Source organism: Oryza sativa, chromosome 1 (assembly GCF_034140825.1).
Source record: "Oryza sativa Japonica Group chromosome 1, ASM3414082v1".
NCBI classification, from domain to species: Eukaryota; Viridiplantae; Streptophyta; class Magnoliopsida; order Poales; family Poaceae; genus Oryza; species Oryza sativa.
In genome coordinates, this window is record NC_089035.1 from 39,447,224 (window position 1) to 39,460,000 (window position 12,777).

Genomic DNA, 12,777 nt, shown 5'->3' on the forward strand with positions numbered 1-12,777 from the left:
CTTGATGTGCCCATAAAGACGATCGAGCGAAGCTTCGCCGTGAGAAAGACATCCGAGCTGTCCAACGTCGACAAACGGACGGCCCAGATCGAGTTGTATGTGGTGCTCGCTCTTCTGTCACATCATCGCCATCCCCCTTGACCTGGTCATGGCGGACGACTGTCACCGAGAATATTGAGATCCCTAGTGCTCAACAGCGGTGTGAATGAATGGGTCGAGAATAGAGATGGGTTCAGTTCATACCTAAGAGCAAGTTTAATGCTCCGTTATCTCAATATAAATGCATCTAAAATTGAATGTGATGTTTTATAGTCTTACGAATCTAAGCAACTGCTAATCTAGATTTATTGGGCTATAAAATATCACATTCAATTTTATTACATTTATAAGGAAGTAATAGGCTTCGAGCCAAATATAAACACGTGAATAAAAGAGAATAAAAACTATGGAGTGTTGGCTTTCTTTCAAAAACAGGCTCTAAAAATACTGGAGACAAATGTATTAAGAGCAAGTATAATAGAAGTCTGTAAGAAGGCTAAATGTTGAGATGGATGAGAGAAGAAAGGTGAGAGATGAGAAGCGAGCTGTAAGCTTACAGCCGATTTAGACACAAGAATCAAGAAAATTTGAGACAGACATGTGGACCATATATTTATAGTGAAGAGCTAACCACTATACGAGTGAGCTGAAGAGATAGACTATAAAAATCTATACAGTAAGCAGCTGGTAAATATCTACTTAGCCTCGCTCTAAGTAGTTGTCTGTCATGTTAAACTTGCTCTCATGTCGCGGAAGGTGAAGGGGAAGGCGTCGGTGTCTGCAATGAAACGCCGACGTGAACGAGAACGAAAACGAGACGGGGAATCGAATCGAAGCTAAGAACGCGTGCGTGCCTGCGTGCCGACGTGTGTGGGATCGCCTCGTGTAGGTGACAGGCAACAGCAACAAACGCATGCAGTGGTGCAGAATGCGGAGTACATTCTCCTGTTGCTTTCGGTGTCAGTGTAGGATTTTGGAAAGGGAAGGGGAAGGAGGTGGGGGCCTTGTCAAGTGATAAATAAATGATTGCTTAAAAAAAAGGTAAATGCTAACTTAGCCTACTATTCTCTTCGTTCCATGTTAAATTTATTTTTCTTATTCCGTTTGTTCTAAAATAGATTTATTTTTAAATAATCATTGCATCAGAATCTATAAAAGTATATCAAAAGTAGATAAATTAAGAAATAATTACATTGAGATTAGATAAAAGTGGGGTATTCTAGTATTCTGGTGTTTGTATTGATATATGTGAGATAGGTAAAAAATAAATTTATTTTAGGATAAAGGTAGCAGTACTTTGGATATGAAATGCTAATTCGTGGGATGAATTTACATTTTGTGATTTTGTGAAGCGTGCAGTGAACTTTGCTGAATAATTGCGCTTTGTCATGGCATTTGCATGAGCTTCAATTTGCATTTATTTTTCATTGTTTCCGTCACTTTAGAAATTCCCCTCTCTGAGACACCCGTCCACCTACTTTTCAGTGAAAATAGTACTAAAGCACAAAACAAAATTTATAAGCAATTTTTCTTACAAACACCAAGCCATTAATTCTTTTTACTTTTAAACGGTACACTAAAGTCATTTTTTAATAACTATCTTATCATTTTTTTAAAAAAAATACTGGTAAAAAAATCCTATTGTTCTATTTCAGGCCGTGGAATACTACAGCAGAATAATCCTGATGACAATCGGAATTTTCCCAAATCCCAAAATACGGGCGCCTAATTTTGGCAGAAATTCATCCATCCAAGCTGGTAACAGCCATGCTCTGACAGTAGCTTTCCTACACGGTTCAGGCTACCATTTCCAGACTGCGACAGTTACCCCTCCTCCCAACGGTATTTTAAAAAAAACGCGCCAAAAGACTTGATCTTCTTCTTACGCGCGCTATAAGAGCAAGCCTAACTTTAGCTTTCTTCCTCGTCTCCCGGGAAACGTGGCCATCCTCACTCTCCCCTCTCCTCCTCCCGTCTTCTCCTCTCTCTCCTCCTCTTCTCCACTTCATTCCACCTCTCCCGACGCCTCCGACCTCGCCGCGGAAAGCTTCTCCATCGATCGATCTCTCCTCTCTCTCCCGCGGGGGCTCTCCGGCGCACGGTGCCCTCTCGTGCCTCGGAGACCCCGATCCGCCGCCGCCGCCGCCGCCGCCGTGCCTGAGTAGTACAGTCTTGTTGTCGAGGTGAGGTGAGTGGTGGGAGGAGAAATGGACACCGGGATGAGGGTGGCGCTGCACCGGCAGGTGTCGTCGGGGTCGCTGAAGGAGAGCGGGGAGCTCCGGCGGCAGTCGTCGCTGGAGTCTCCCCGGACGGGGAGGGCGGCGACGAGGTTCCTGTTCGGGAGGCAGTCGTCGATGGACCCGAACCGGCGGCGCGGGCGGAGCCAGAGCCCCGTCGGCCTCGCCGAGGACCTGACCGTGCCGGACAACCTCGACGCCACCATGCAGCTGCTCTTCCTGGCCTGCCACGGCGACGCCGCCGGCGTCGAGGCCCTGCTCCGCGGCGGCGTCGACGTCAACAGCATCAACCTCGACGGCCGCACCGCGCTGCACATCGCCTCCTGCGAGGGCCACCCCGACGTCGTCCGCGTGCTGCTCACCTGGAAGGCCAACATCGACGCCCGCGACCGGTGGGGCAGCACGGTCAGTGACCAGTGTTCGCAATTTCGGTTCTATCGGACCTATACGATATAGTTTTGGCCGAAATTATTAATTTTTTTCATTTTTTCATGAATTTGGTAATATTTTGTTCAAATTTGATCAAATTTTATTAAAAATTCGTAAAATTTCGGACCGAAATTTCATAAATTTTGGTATTTCGGCCATCCATGATAGAAATCATCAAACCGAAACATTAAACCCTGTCAGTGACTCGTCCAAGACAAGACTCGATCAACATCAAGATTTTCGTTACATTTTTTGGTTCAGAAATTCAGATTCTGATTTGATTCGTTTCTTCCTCGAATCGCAGGCTGTAGCTGATGCCAAGTGTTATGGCCACACGGAGGTGTACAATCTTCTCAAGGCTCGTGGTGCAAAGATCCCGGTATCTTTCTGCATGAACAAACTGAAAATTTTGTCATTTGCTCTCAATTCATTCGGTTCGTCAGTTTCGAAGAATTTGAGGTTTATTTGGTGGTCTTTGTTTCTTTTTTTGTTCAGAGAAACAGGAGGACACCGATGATGGTGTCGAATCCTGGGGACGTACCAGAGTACGAATTGAACCCTAGTGAGCTCCAATTCAAGAAAGGGGATGAGGTGGTCAAGGTAAAAACTCTCTGTCCCAATTGCGTTCCAGTGAAGTTGGTTGAAGAAACATTATAGATAAGCAGAAAATTAATGTTCTAATGACGTGCGTGCATCGTACAGGGCGTGTACCAAGTTGCCAAATGGAATGGAACCAAGGTTCATGTTAAGATACTTGATAGAGAATGCTACTGCGATCAGGAAGTCATGTAAGATGCAAATCCCAAAAGTCAGTTTCAAAGTGTGCAGTGAACTGACCTGACAAGAAACTAACACTTGTTTTGTTACAGAAACTCTTTCAGGCATGAGCTGACCGTATTGGAGAAGGTCCGGCACCCGAATGTTGTTCAGTTCGTCGGAGCCGTCACTCAGAACATACCTATGATGATTATTTCTGAATACCTCCCAAATGTAACAAGATCACTGTCTTTTACTTCTGAAAAAAAAAGTGTTATTAACAAACAGTCTGAATAAGGCACTGTATACCTTACACACAGGGTGATTTATCAAGCTGTATTCCGAGGAAAGGAAAGCTACATGGTCAGAAGGTTCTAAAATATGGCCTTGAGATCGCCAGGTAAATCTACCTTCTGAGATGTGGAATTAAACACACTTGATATAATCTGTAATCTTTTTGTTCCACAAAACAATGATGTTTAATGCCAAATTTTGCATCAGTACTAGTTAGATGCTGACTTGAATGCCTTCTATTGAGACAACAATGCTTCTTTGAATGTTCAGGGGCATGACTTATCTTCACCAGTGCAAGCCAGACCCCATCATCCACTGCGACCTAAAGCCAAAGTAAGATGAGGAAATGAAGCAAGCACTAGACTTGCATACTTTTGAGTTTCATTCTTGTGCTACAAACTGCTAGCAGTTGGATGCTCTCTTTCAAGGTTGTGCCGTACTTTACTATTTGAATCTTGGTAAGGTGCCAGAAATATCTTCCTGGATAGTGGAGGCCAACTGAAAATCGCAGGATTCGGTCTGACGAGGCTGTCGAAAATCTCTCCTGGCAGAGTGAAACTGGCCGATCATGAGTCCATGGTTGACAGCTTCAGTGAGTAAAATTTTAGTACAATGAAATGAGATAAGAAAAAAGAAGACATCAGTAAAGTTTTTACTGACAAACTGATCTTGCCTCTTTTTTGGTTTGTTTTAGGTCACTACACTGCACCTGAGCTGTACAGAAACGAAATATTCGACGCAAGCGTCGACGCCTTCTCATTTGGTTTCATCCTCTATGAGGTCAGTGACATTCATACTCTGGTTTCTGAACATGATACATTGTTCTGATGAGCAATCTCTGTAAGGAGACTAGTCATTCTAATGAGAATTAACTCTTTGTGGTATACTCAGATGGTTGAAGGAACACACACTGTACATGGGAAGTCATCAGAGGAATCTGGCCACACAATTCGATATGATGGGATGCGTCCATCGCTGAAGAACAAGCTCAGGGGATATCCTCCAGATTTCAAAGCGTGAGTTCTGAAAAAACAAGAGCATGAGATATCTTGTGCATCGTTGTGCAAACTAGTAAATAAACATTCATCAGCTTCTGTTCAGTAACATGTTAAAAACTAGATAATCAGAGTGTGGAAACTAAATTGCAGGCTGATCGAAGAATGCTGGGATACTCAGGGTATAGCAAGGCCAACATTTTCAGAGATAATCATCAGGCTCGACAAGATATACGCCCAGTGCATGAAGCAAGGGACCTGGAAGGACTCGCTAAAGATTTGGTCCGTATCTCGGCGATTTAAGAATATCAGATCTAAGCATTTCAGAACCAAAAAGAGAGTCCATGTCGCAATGTGAAAACATAATTGGAGATGGTATGTCATCATATTGTTTCATGGGATTAATTAGCGACTGAAACATTTCTTCTGCATTGCATTTGCACTTCTTTTTTCTACAGGAAATGACACGTGTGGGCTAAGCTGCATGAACGCCTTCTTGTGTACATATCACTGCGAAGCAAATGCGTCACTCTCTGTGAAGAAGAAGCCTGAGCTAGCACTCACTCGTCTGGAGGAGGATGACACGACGTACCGACAAATTTGTGTACGTGTTGTAAAAGGCCCGGCGAAAAAAAAAGTACTTGTAAAAGATCAATTTGAGTTAAATTGGAAGTAACAAAGCTTAATTATTACTACCTTGTGTATTGTTTTCTACGTACGGTGTAACACGACTCTTGCCATTGTTCAAGTACAAATACACGTACTGTACGTGGATACGTGACCGGGTCGGTTTGCACCGTCGCCTTATAAAGCGCGAGAGCCTAACCACCTCACCAGATTTTCGACTCGATCGGTCGATCGGTTTGACGGTTTTGGTATCTAAGCTGTAAGCGGCTAAGCGCCAATGATGCAGGCGGGCGCCGCCGCGGTCCGCGCGATGGAAGAAGGCCGCGGCGGCGATCCGCCGTCGTCGTCGTCGTCGGCGGCGGCGGCGGCCGGGGTGGCGATTGGGTACCCATTCCTCGAGCCTCAGCAGGGCGCCCGCTTACGCCGACGCAGGACGATTAGCCCGTTCAAGAAGTACTTTTCAAGGGTAATGTTCCTATAGCATCTCTTCTTCTTCTCTCTTTTAGGATTGGGAGTCACAGTTTTTTTTCTTTTAGGATTGGATAGCACAAAAAATCAGGCAGTATGAAATCTTTTATGCGCTTTGTGGTTCTCCGGCTCAATTTGTTCAGGCCGTGTTTAATTACAAAATGTTTCTTCAAACTTCCAACTTTTCCATCACATCGAAACTTTTCTACACATAAATTTCTAACTTTTCCGTCACATCGTTTCAATTTCAATCAAACTTCCAATTTTGACGTGAACTGAACACACCCTCAATCTTATGTGCACGTGCAAAGCATGTGGCTTCCTACATAGCTTAGTTTTGATCATCTGTACATGTAACATCTAAGCTATGTAGGAAGTATGAGTGTGCGCGTGCAAATCCATTCATGATTCTATAGAGCCAATGTAGAGCCCGTCTTTTATATAAACAATCTATAATATCAACTTTAAATGACATGGACATATGCTACCGCCGATGGTTAGCTTTGCTATTAACCCTGCTCTAAGTTTGTTTTATTTATCCTGTATAATCAAAGTTCTGCGACTTTTCAGCAGTGAAGGTGCAGAGAGCTAATGCTGGTTTGTTATTTGGATCTTTGCAGGGTTTTGCAATCGGTATGGAAATCGCGTTTATAGTTTTCGGCACCATAGTACATTTCCCCGTCTGGGCCAGGATATTTCTTATAATTTCCTTATCCATCTTGCCGTTTTCTGCCTTTTCGATCACGTTCCAGGAGTATTGATAGTTTGATACAGTACTAGCTTTGTGAGCTCGTTTGATGATTCTTCCCTCCGGAGGACGGAGCTCAACTGTCATCTCTATTTCCCAGATTTTCTTGTAATTTATAACGGGATCAATGTGACAATATTAATTAATTCAACTGTGTAAAAAGGATCACACCATGTTCATAGGAAGTCACAAAATCAGGGCATATCCTTCAGACTACAAAGCTTGAGAGTTGAGACCTTGAGTTCTGAAGAAAAAGGGAGCTTCATAAGGGCATCTTGTGCATCATTGTTCAAACTGGGATAGCCATGCACCTTGTCAGCGAAGGGAACATGAAATTGTTTGTGCCTATGATCCACCCGTGTTTGGAGAGCTTAAGAGCTTAAGGTTCTAGGCAGTGGCGGACCAAGCCTAAAATTCTAGCTAAGCCCTAGTTGAACTGTAAGCTAAGAGGGTTCGAACAAGATGGAAAAAATACACACACCACTGTAAACAAAACCATATTGCAAATTCATGCAAATTAGCAAATTTTCTTTCGCGAACTAAATAGGGCCTAACTACATCATTAAGCCAAAACGGAAACACAGGACTAGAACTAAAAGATGCCCTATCTCAAGGTCCTGTTTAGTTCGCGAGACGAAAAGTTTTGGCGTGTCACATCGAATATATGGACACACATTTGAAATATTAAACATAGACTAAACATACTAGTTAGACATTGTTTAGTTCCCAAAAAATTTTGCCCAAAAACGTCACATCGAATTTTTGACACATGCATGGAGCATTAAATATAGATAAAAAAACTAATTGCACAGTTTGTATGAAAATCGTGAGACGAATCTTTTAAGTCTAATTAGTCCATGATTAACCACAAGTGCTACAATAACCCACATGTACTAATGACAGATTAATTAGGTTTAATAAATTCGTCTCGCGGTTTCCAAGCGAGTTATGAAATTATTTTTTTCATTCGCGTCCGAAAACCCATTCCAGTATCCGGTCAAACGTCCAATGTGATTAGCTAAAAAATTTCTTTTCACAAACTAGACACACCCCTAGTCTTTCAAAATGGGAGAAAAACGTAATTGCCCCCATTTAGTAATGGGCTGCAATTCAGGACGAGAAAGGGGCGTCGGTTATTCGACGCACCTCAACTGTACAGGAGCGAAATATTCGACGCAAGCGTCGATTCCTTCTTTTTCGGTTTCATCCTCTATGAGGTCAGTCAGTGACTCTGATACATTGATACTCTGATGAAACATGGTGCATTGTTCTGATGACCAATCTCTGGAAGACTTGTCATTCTTATGAACATCTAATCTCTGGTGTACTCAGATGGTCGAAGGAACACACACTGTTCATGGCGTGGTAGGCTGGTTGATTGATTGATCAACGGCCCACAGTTGGCAGATGGATGATTCCCTGATTACCTTGCACGGGTTAACATGTACCGCAGCATATCGTGCCTTGCCGATGAAGCCTACTGAACGGATGAATACTGCCAGTATGCCGGTATCAATGAATGGTGAATACTTCAACAAAATAAATACTCCCTCCATTTCAGGCTATAAGATATTTTAACTTTAGTCAAAGTCAAACTAAATAAGTTTGACTAAGTTTATAAGCAAATGTAGTAATATTTATAATACTAAATTAGTGTCATCATTCATCTATATTTTTATAATAAATTTATTTTGAGTTAAAAATGTTATTATTTTTTCTATAAAATTAGTTAAATTTAAAGCAGTTTGACTTTGACCAAAATTAAAATGTTTTATAACCTGAAACAAAGAGAGAGTATAAACGTTCCAGTAAAAAGGCTGAGTACATGATGGAATAAACAGAAAGAACGCGAGTTAATGTCAGATTAGGGGTACGTATATCGACTAGGCATCGCCTTGTGCTACGTGTCCAGCGCCGACACGAGACATGCATTGGTCAGCCCGGTTGACGCGCGTACGGTGTCTCAGTTATTCACGTACAAATACGTATACAGTACACGTGCATACGTAATCGGGGTCGGGTCGGTCTCTCCGTGCGCCGCCACCGCGCTTTCCGACTGTGATCGGTCTCGGTGTTCCTCTCCCCGCTATACAAACTGCATGCCGGCATCTCACTGTCGCGACGGCCGGGCGTTCGTATTCAATTCGGCGCGTGCTAGCGATCGAGCTGCTGCTACTACCGCGGTGTAAGCGCCAACGATGATGCAGGCGGGTGTAGGTGCGGGTGCGGGAGGGGAGGACGGCGCCACCGCGCTCGGCAGGATGGAAGAAGGCCGCGGCCGCGATCAGCCGGCGGCGGCGATTGCGTGCCCGCTCCTCGAGCCTCGGCAAAACGACCACTCACGACGACGGCGAAGGCATACCCCGTTCAAAGCGAATTTTCTAAGGGTAATGTTCGCGCACCTACCACTGGTGGAGAAACCCTTTGTAGTCCCGGTTCGTAACCCCCCTTTAGTCCCGGTTTCCAAACCGGGAGTACCAATCCGAGACTAAAGATCGCTATCTTTAGTCCCGGGTGAAATAACCGGGAGTAAAGATCGATCTTTAGTCCCGGTTGGTAACACCAACCGGGACTAAAGATGGCTCAGCCACGTGGCCGGCTGAGCCATCTTTAGTCCCGGTTGGTGTTACCAACCGGGACTAAAGATCGAGCTGACCTTTATTTTTTTTGCATGCCCCTGTTGCTGCATGGTGTATATATATATATATATATATATATATATATATATATATATATATATATATATATATATATATATATATATATATATATATATATATATATATAAACCATGCATATATATGTTCAATACATATATATGCATACATATATATATATATGTATTTATACATATATATATGTTATATATATATATATATATATATATGTTATATATATATGCATACATATATGTTTCAATACATATATATGCATACATATATATATATGTATTTATACATATATATATGTTATATATATGTCATATATATATATATATATATATATATATATATATATATATATATATATATATATATATATATATATATATATATATATACATATATATATATATATACATATATATATATATATGTATTTATACATATATATATATATGTTATATATATGTCATATATATATATATATATATATATATATATATATATATATATATATATATATATATATATATATATATATATATATATATATATATATATATATATATATATATATATATATATATATATATATATATATATATATATATATATATATATATATAAACCATGCATATATATGTTTCAATACATATATATGCATACATATATATATATGTATTTATACATATATATATGTTATGCAAATGCATATGTATATAGATATATATATGAACAAAATATATTTACATTATAGAAAATGTGTACACATGCATATAGAAACATATGTAGTCATGTATTAATTACAATCCATTATATGTCCTAGCTAGCTACGATTTCGACGTAGTAGTACTCGCTGCTAGCTCAGAAGCTAAGGACCGGTGAATTGTGTTTCCGTCGTAGTAGAATTCACCCTTGGGATCAAGGATTTCTTCGTTGATGAATCCCATGAGTTGTTCTTGAACCGCCGCGATAAATTCCTTGTGTGTGGTCAGGTTATCCCTCATGCGAATAAACTATATGAATGTATGAAATTGATTAGTAATTAAACAAGAAATCGCTACGTAATGAAATTTTGAATTTATTTGTACGTACATCGAGCTCTCTTGTGGTGATGATTTGGTCTGCAAGGCAGTGGCAATACTCGCACACGTAATAGCCGCACAAGTTAGTTCCCTGCTTTTGCTTTGCGCACTACAAATAAATGACAAACAACGAGAGATCTAATTAATATACACTTGTATGTATTTGAATCGGAGAAATATAAATGTAGAGCATGTGTACTCACAAGAAATTTGAACTTCCGCCTAAGTCTTTCTCTCCATTTGCCGCGGACCAAATGACGGAACCGATACCAAGCCCTACATGGAGTTTAAAGCTATGATTCGTAGTAGCAATTAACATAACAAGATTTTCTTAATTAACAAAGGAACTTATGACGGTACCTGTCTATAAGTTCGAAAACCTTGTCAAACGTAGACTCTTTTTTATCCATTGAGTCATATACGTTGACGGTGCAGGCCTCCAGGTCGATGAGTAAAAGCACCCAGTGGAATCTGCAATGTGCGTGGGATGCATTACATATGAAACACTTAGCAAGTTCGTACGGGAATGAAATTTGGTATGTAGGAAGACAGTAAAATTAAACTAACTCTGTGTTGTATGGCAACAGTATGAACGTCTTGTAATGCTGCGCCTTCAGGAGATGGACGAGATTGTCCTCTGTTTCTTGTGGATATTGGTCGAGCATTGCGACGTTTACTTTCCGAGGGTCGATGAATCCAGTATCGAAAACCCTCCGCCGTCGGGCCCTTTGAATCTCCATTCTACAACGATAAAAGGGAGTATATTATTTTCTATGGTCTACTTATATACAAGGACCTAATTAATTAAAGGAGACGTATAGTAAGAAATCTAACTGAACGATATACTTACAAAATCCAGCAACTCATAATAGAGACGTCGAGGGCGTCCAGCTGGTATAGTTCGTAGATTCCCCTGAAATTGATCCAGAGAATGTCATCTCCTTGCAAGAAGTCCGTGTCCCTGATCCTCGCTCCGATCATCTCTCTACCGGTGGCGCTCATCTCCATGTACAGCTGATGGAACTTGTACATTTGTGTGGGTAGGGACTGCAGCAGCTCAGGCTTGACAAGCGGTTTACCGAGTTCGTACATGTATTTCACTTCCGCCTTTTCGATTGGTGCGACTCCTAGCAATTGATCCGTAGTTAGACCGGTGTCAGTAATAAATTGTTCTATCGTCATTTCTTTACCGGTCACCAACGGCTCGATCTCCTGGTTTGGTTGCTCTCCAAGCTGAGGGACTGGTTTGGACTTTCCAGAAGATGCTTTCTTCAGCGTTCGCTCATAGTCCGATAGCTTGATGGCCTCCTTGACAGATGCAGACATACCCCTGAAGAAGTTCCTGACACTGGGGTCTATAGGAATCTTCTTTTCTGGACTTCGAGGCTTGAATTGTCTCTTGACTTCTGATGCAACGTAAGCGTCAAGCTCCTCTTGCGTGCAATCGTACCCCGGGTCCTTGTTCTTGGCGGCGTCAACTTTCGCCTTCTTTGTTGCCCTTGTGTGGGCAAGCGGTGGAGCTGGGGGGGCCCTTGACTTTGAAGGTGCCGGAAGAGGAGCTTGCGGGGGAGTAGGTGTAGGAGCACGAGGAGGAGTCGGTGCAGGATCCTGAGGAGTCGATGCTGGAGCCTGAGGTGGAGACGGTGCTGGCGGAGCATGAGGAGGAGACGGTGCAGGATCCTGAGGAGGAGATGGCGGAGCCGGAGGAGATGGTGCACGAGACGCCGCTTGTCGCCCAGGGAGGATGATGTACCGCCTGCGCCATAGAATAATGGCATGGCATGTGTCTCGTAGATGCGTCTCACCGTCTCCTCCAGGGTAATCCAGCTCGAGGTCCTCGTACGCGCCTTCGACCAACTCAACTTCGACCTTGGAGTATCCTGCTGGAATCGGCCTGCAGTGGTAAGTACCTGAAGGGTCCGTTGGGATGGCCATGCCCGACGCCACCTTCATGTTGTGAGAGATTATTTATTAGTAATCAACATATATAAGCAGCAACTAGCGGAATGGCTAAATCTTACCTTTATTGATAAGTTCTTGAAAGGAATATGCAGCTCACATGGTGTCCGCTGAGTGATGTCATCAACGGGACAGGTCGATTCGTCCTGTGTTTGCATGGCGTCCATGCTCTGTGATCCTACCTGCCCCGTTGAGGCGCAGCTGCTACGGTTTCCTGACGGGCCCACCATTGCAGGAGGAATGGTCGGCTGGGGATCATGGGACCGATGTGCGGCCATGCGTTCATCAACCTTCCTTGCCACCTCCTCTTGCATGTTGAGTTCGTAGCTCGATACCCGGAACTCTAGGTCTGCAATCTTCGCCTCGGTATCTCTCTTGCTCCTCATCCGACTCCTGTACGTGTGGATGTCCTCCTTGAAACCAATCTTCCAAGGAATCACCCCTTTCCCTCGAGTTCGTCCTGGATGCTCTGGAGTC

The 12,777-nt window shown here is 42.5% G+C and overlaps 1 protein-coding gene and 1 long non-coding RNA gene across 5 annotated transcripts; both read left to right on the forward strand.

Moving 5' to 3' along the window:
• The first annotated feature begins 1,965 nt into the window (after positions 1 to 1,965).
• Positions 1,966 to 5,445, forward strand: LOC4324956 (integrin-linked protein kinase 1). Of its 4 annotated transcripts, none has more exons than XM_015773439.2 (12): positions 1,966 to 2,681; positions 3,010 to 3,084; positions 3,201 to 3,305; positions 3,408 to 3,493; positions 3,575 to 3,695; positions 3,782 to 3,861; positions 4,026 to 4,088; positions 4,226 to 4,347; positions 4,450 to 4,535; positions 4,647 to 4,771; positions 4,904 to 5,125; positions 5,209 to 5,445. In XM_015773439.2, exons 1-11 carry the CDS (start codon positions 2,247 to 2,249, stop codon positions 5,106 to 5,108), a joined length of 1,503 nt encoding a protein of 500 aa, XP_015628925.1. In that variant the 5' UTR covers positions 1,966 to 2,246; the 3' UTR covers positions 5,109 to 5,125; positions 5,209 to 5,445. The 4 variants fall into 4 exon arrangements, 2 of the variants coding, with proteins under 2 accessions (XP_015628925.1, XP_015628932.1); XR_010738720.1 differs by having other exon boundaries at positions 1,972 to 2,681; positions 4,219 to 4,347; XR_003240252.2 differs by having other exon boundaries at positions 1,972 to 2,681; positions 4,219 to 4,347; positions 4,904 to 5,032.
• A 147-nt stretch (positions 5,446 to 5,592) lies between these two features.
• On the forward strand, positions 5,593 to 6,766 carry LOC112937608 (uncharacterized). Its single transcript, XR_010738721.1, has 2 exons — positions 5,593 to 5,843; positions 6,466 to 6,766. It is a non-coding gene; the product is annotated as an uncharacterized lncRNA (long non-coding RNA).
• The last annotated feature ends 6,011 nt before the right edge of the window (positions 6,767 to 12,777 follow it).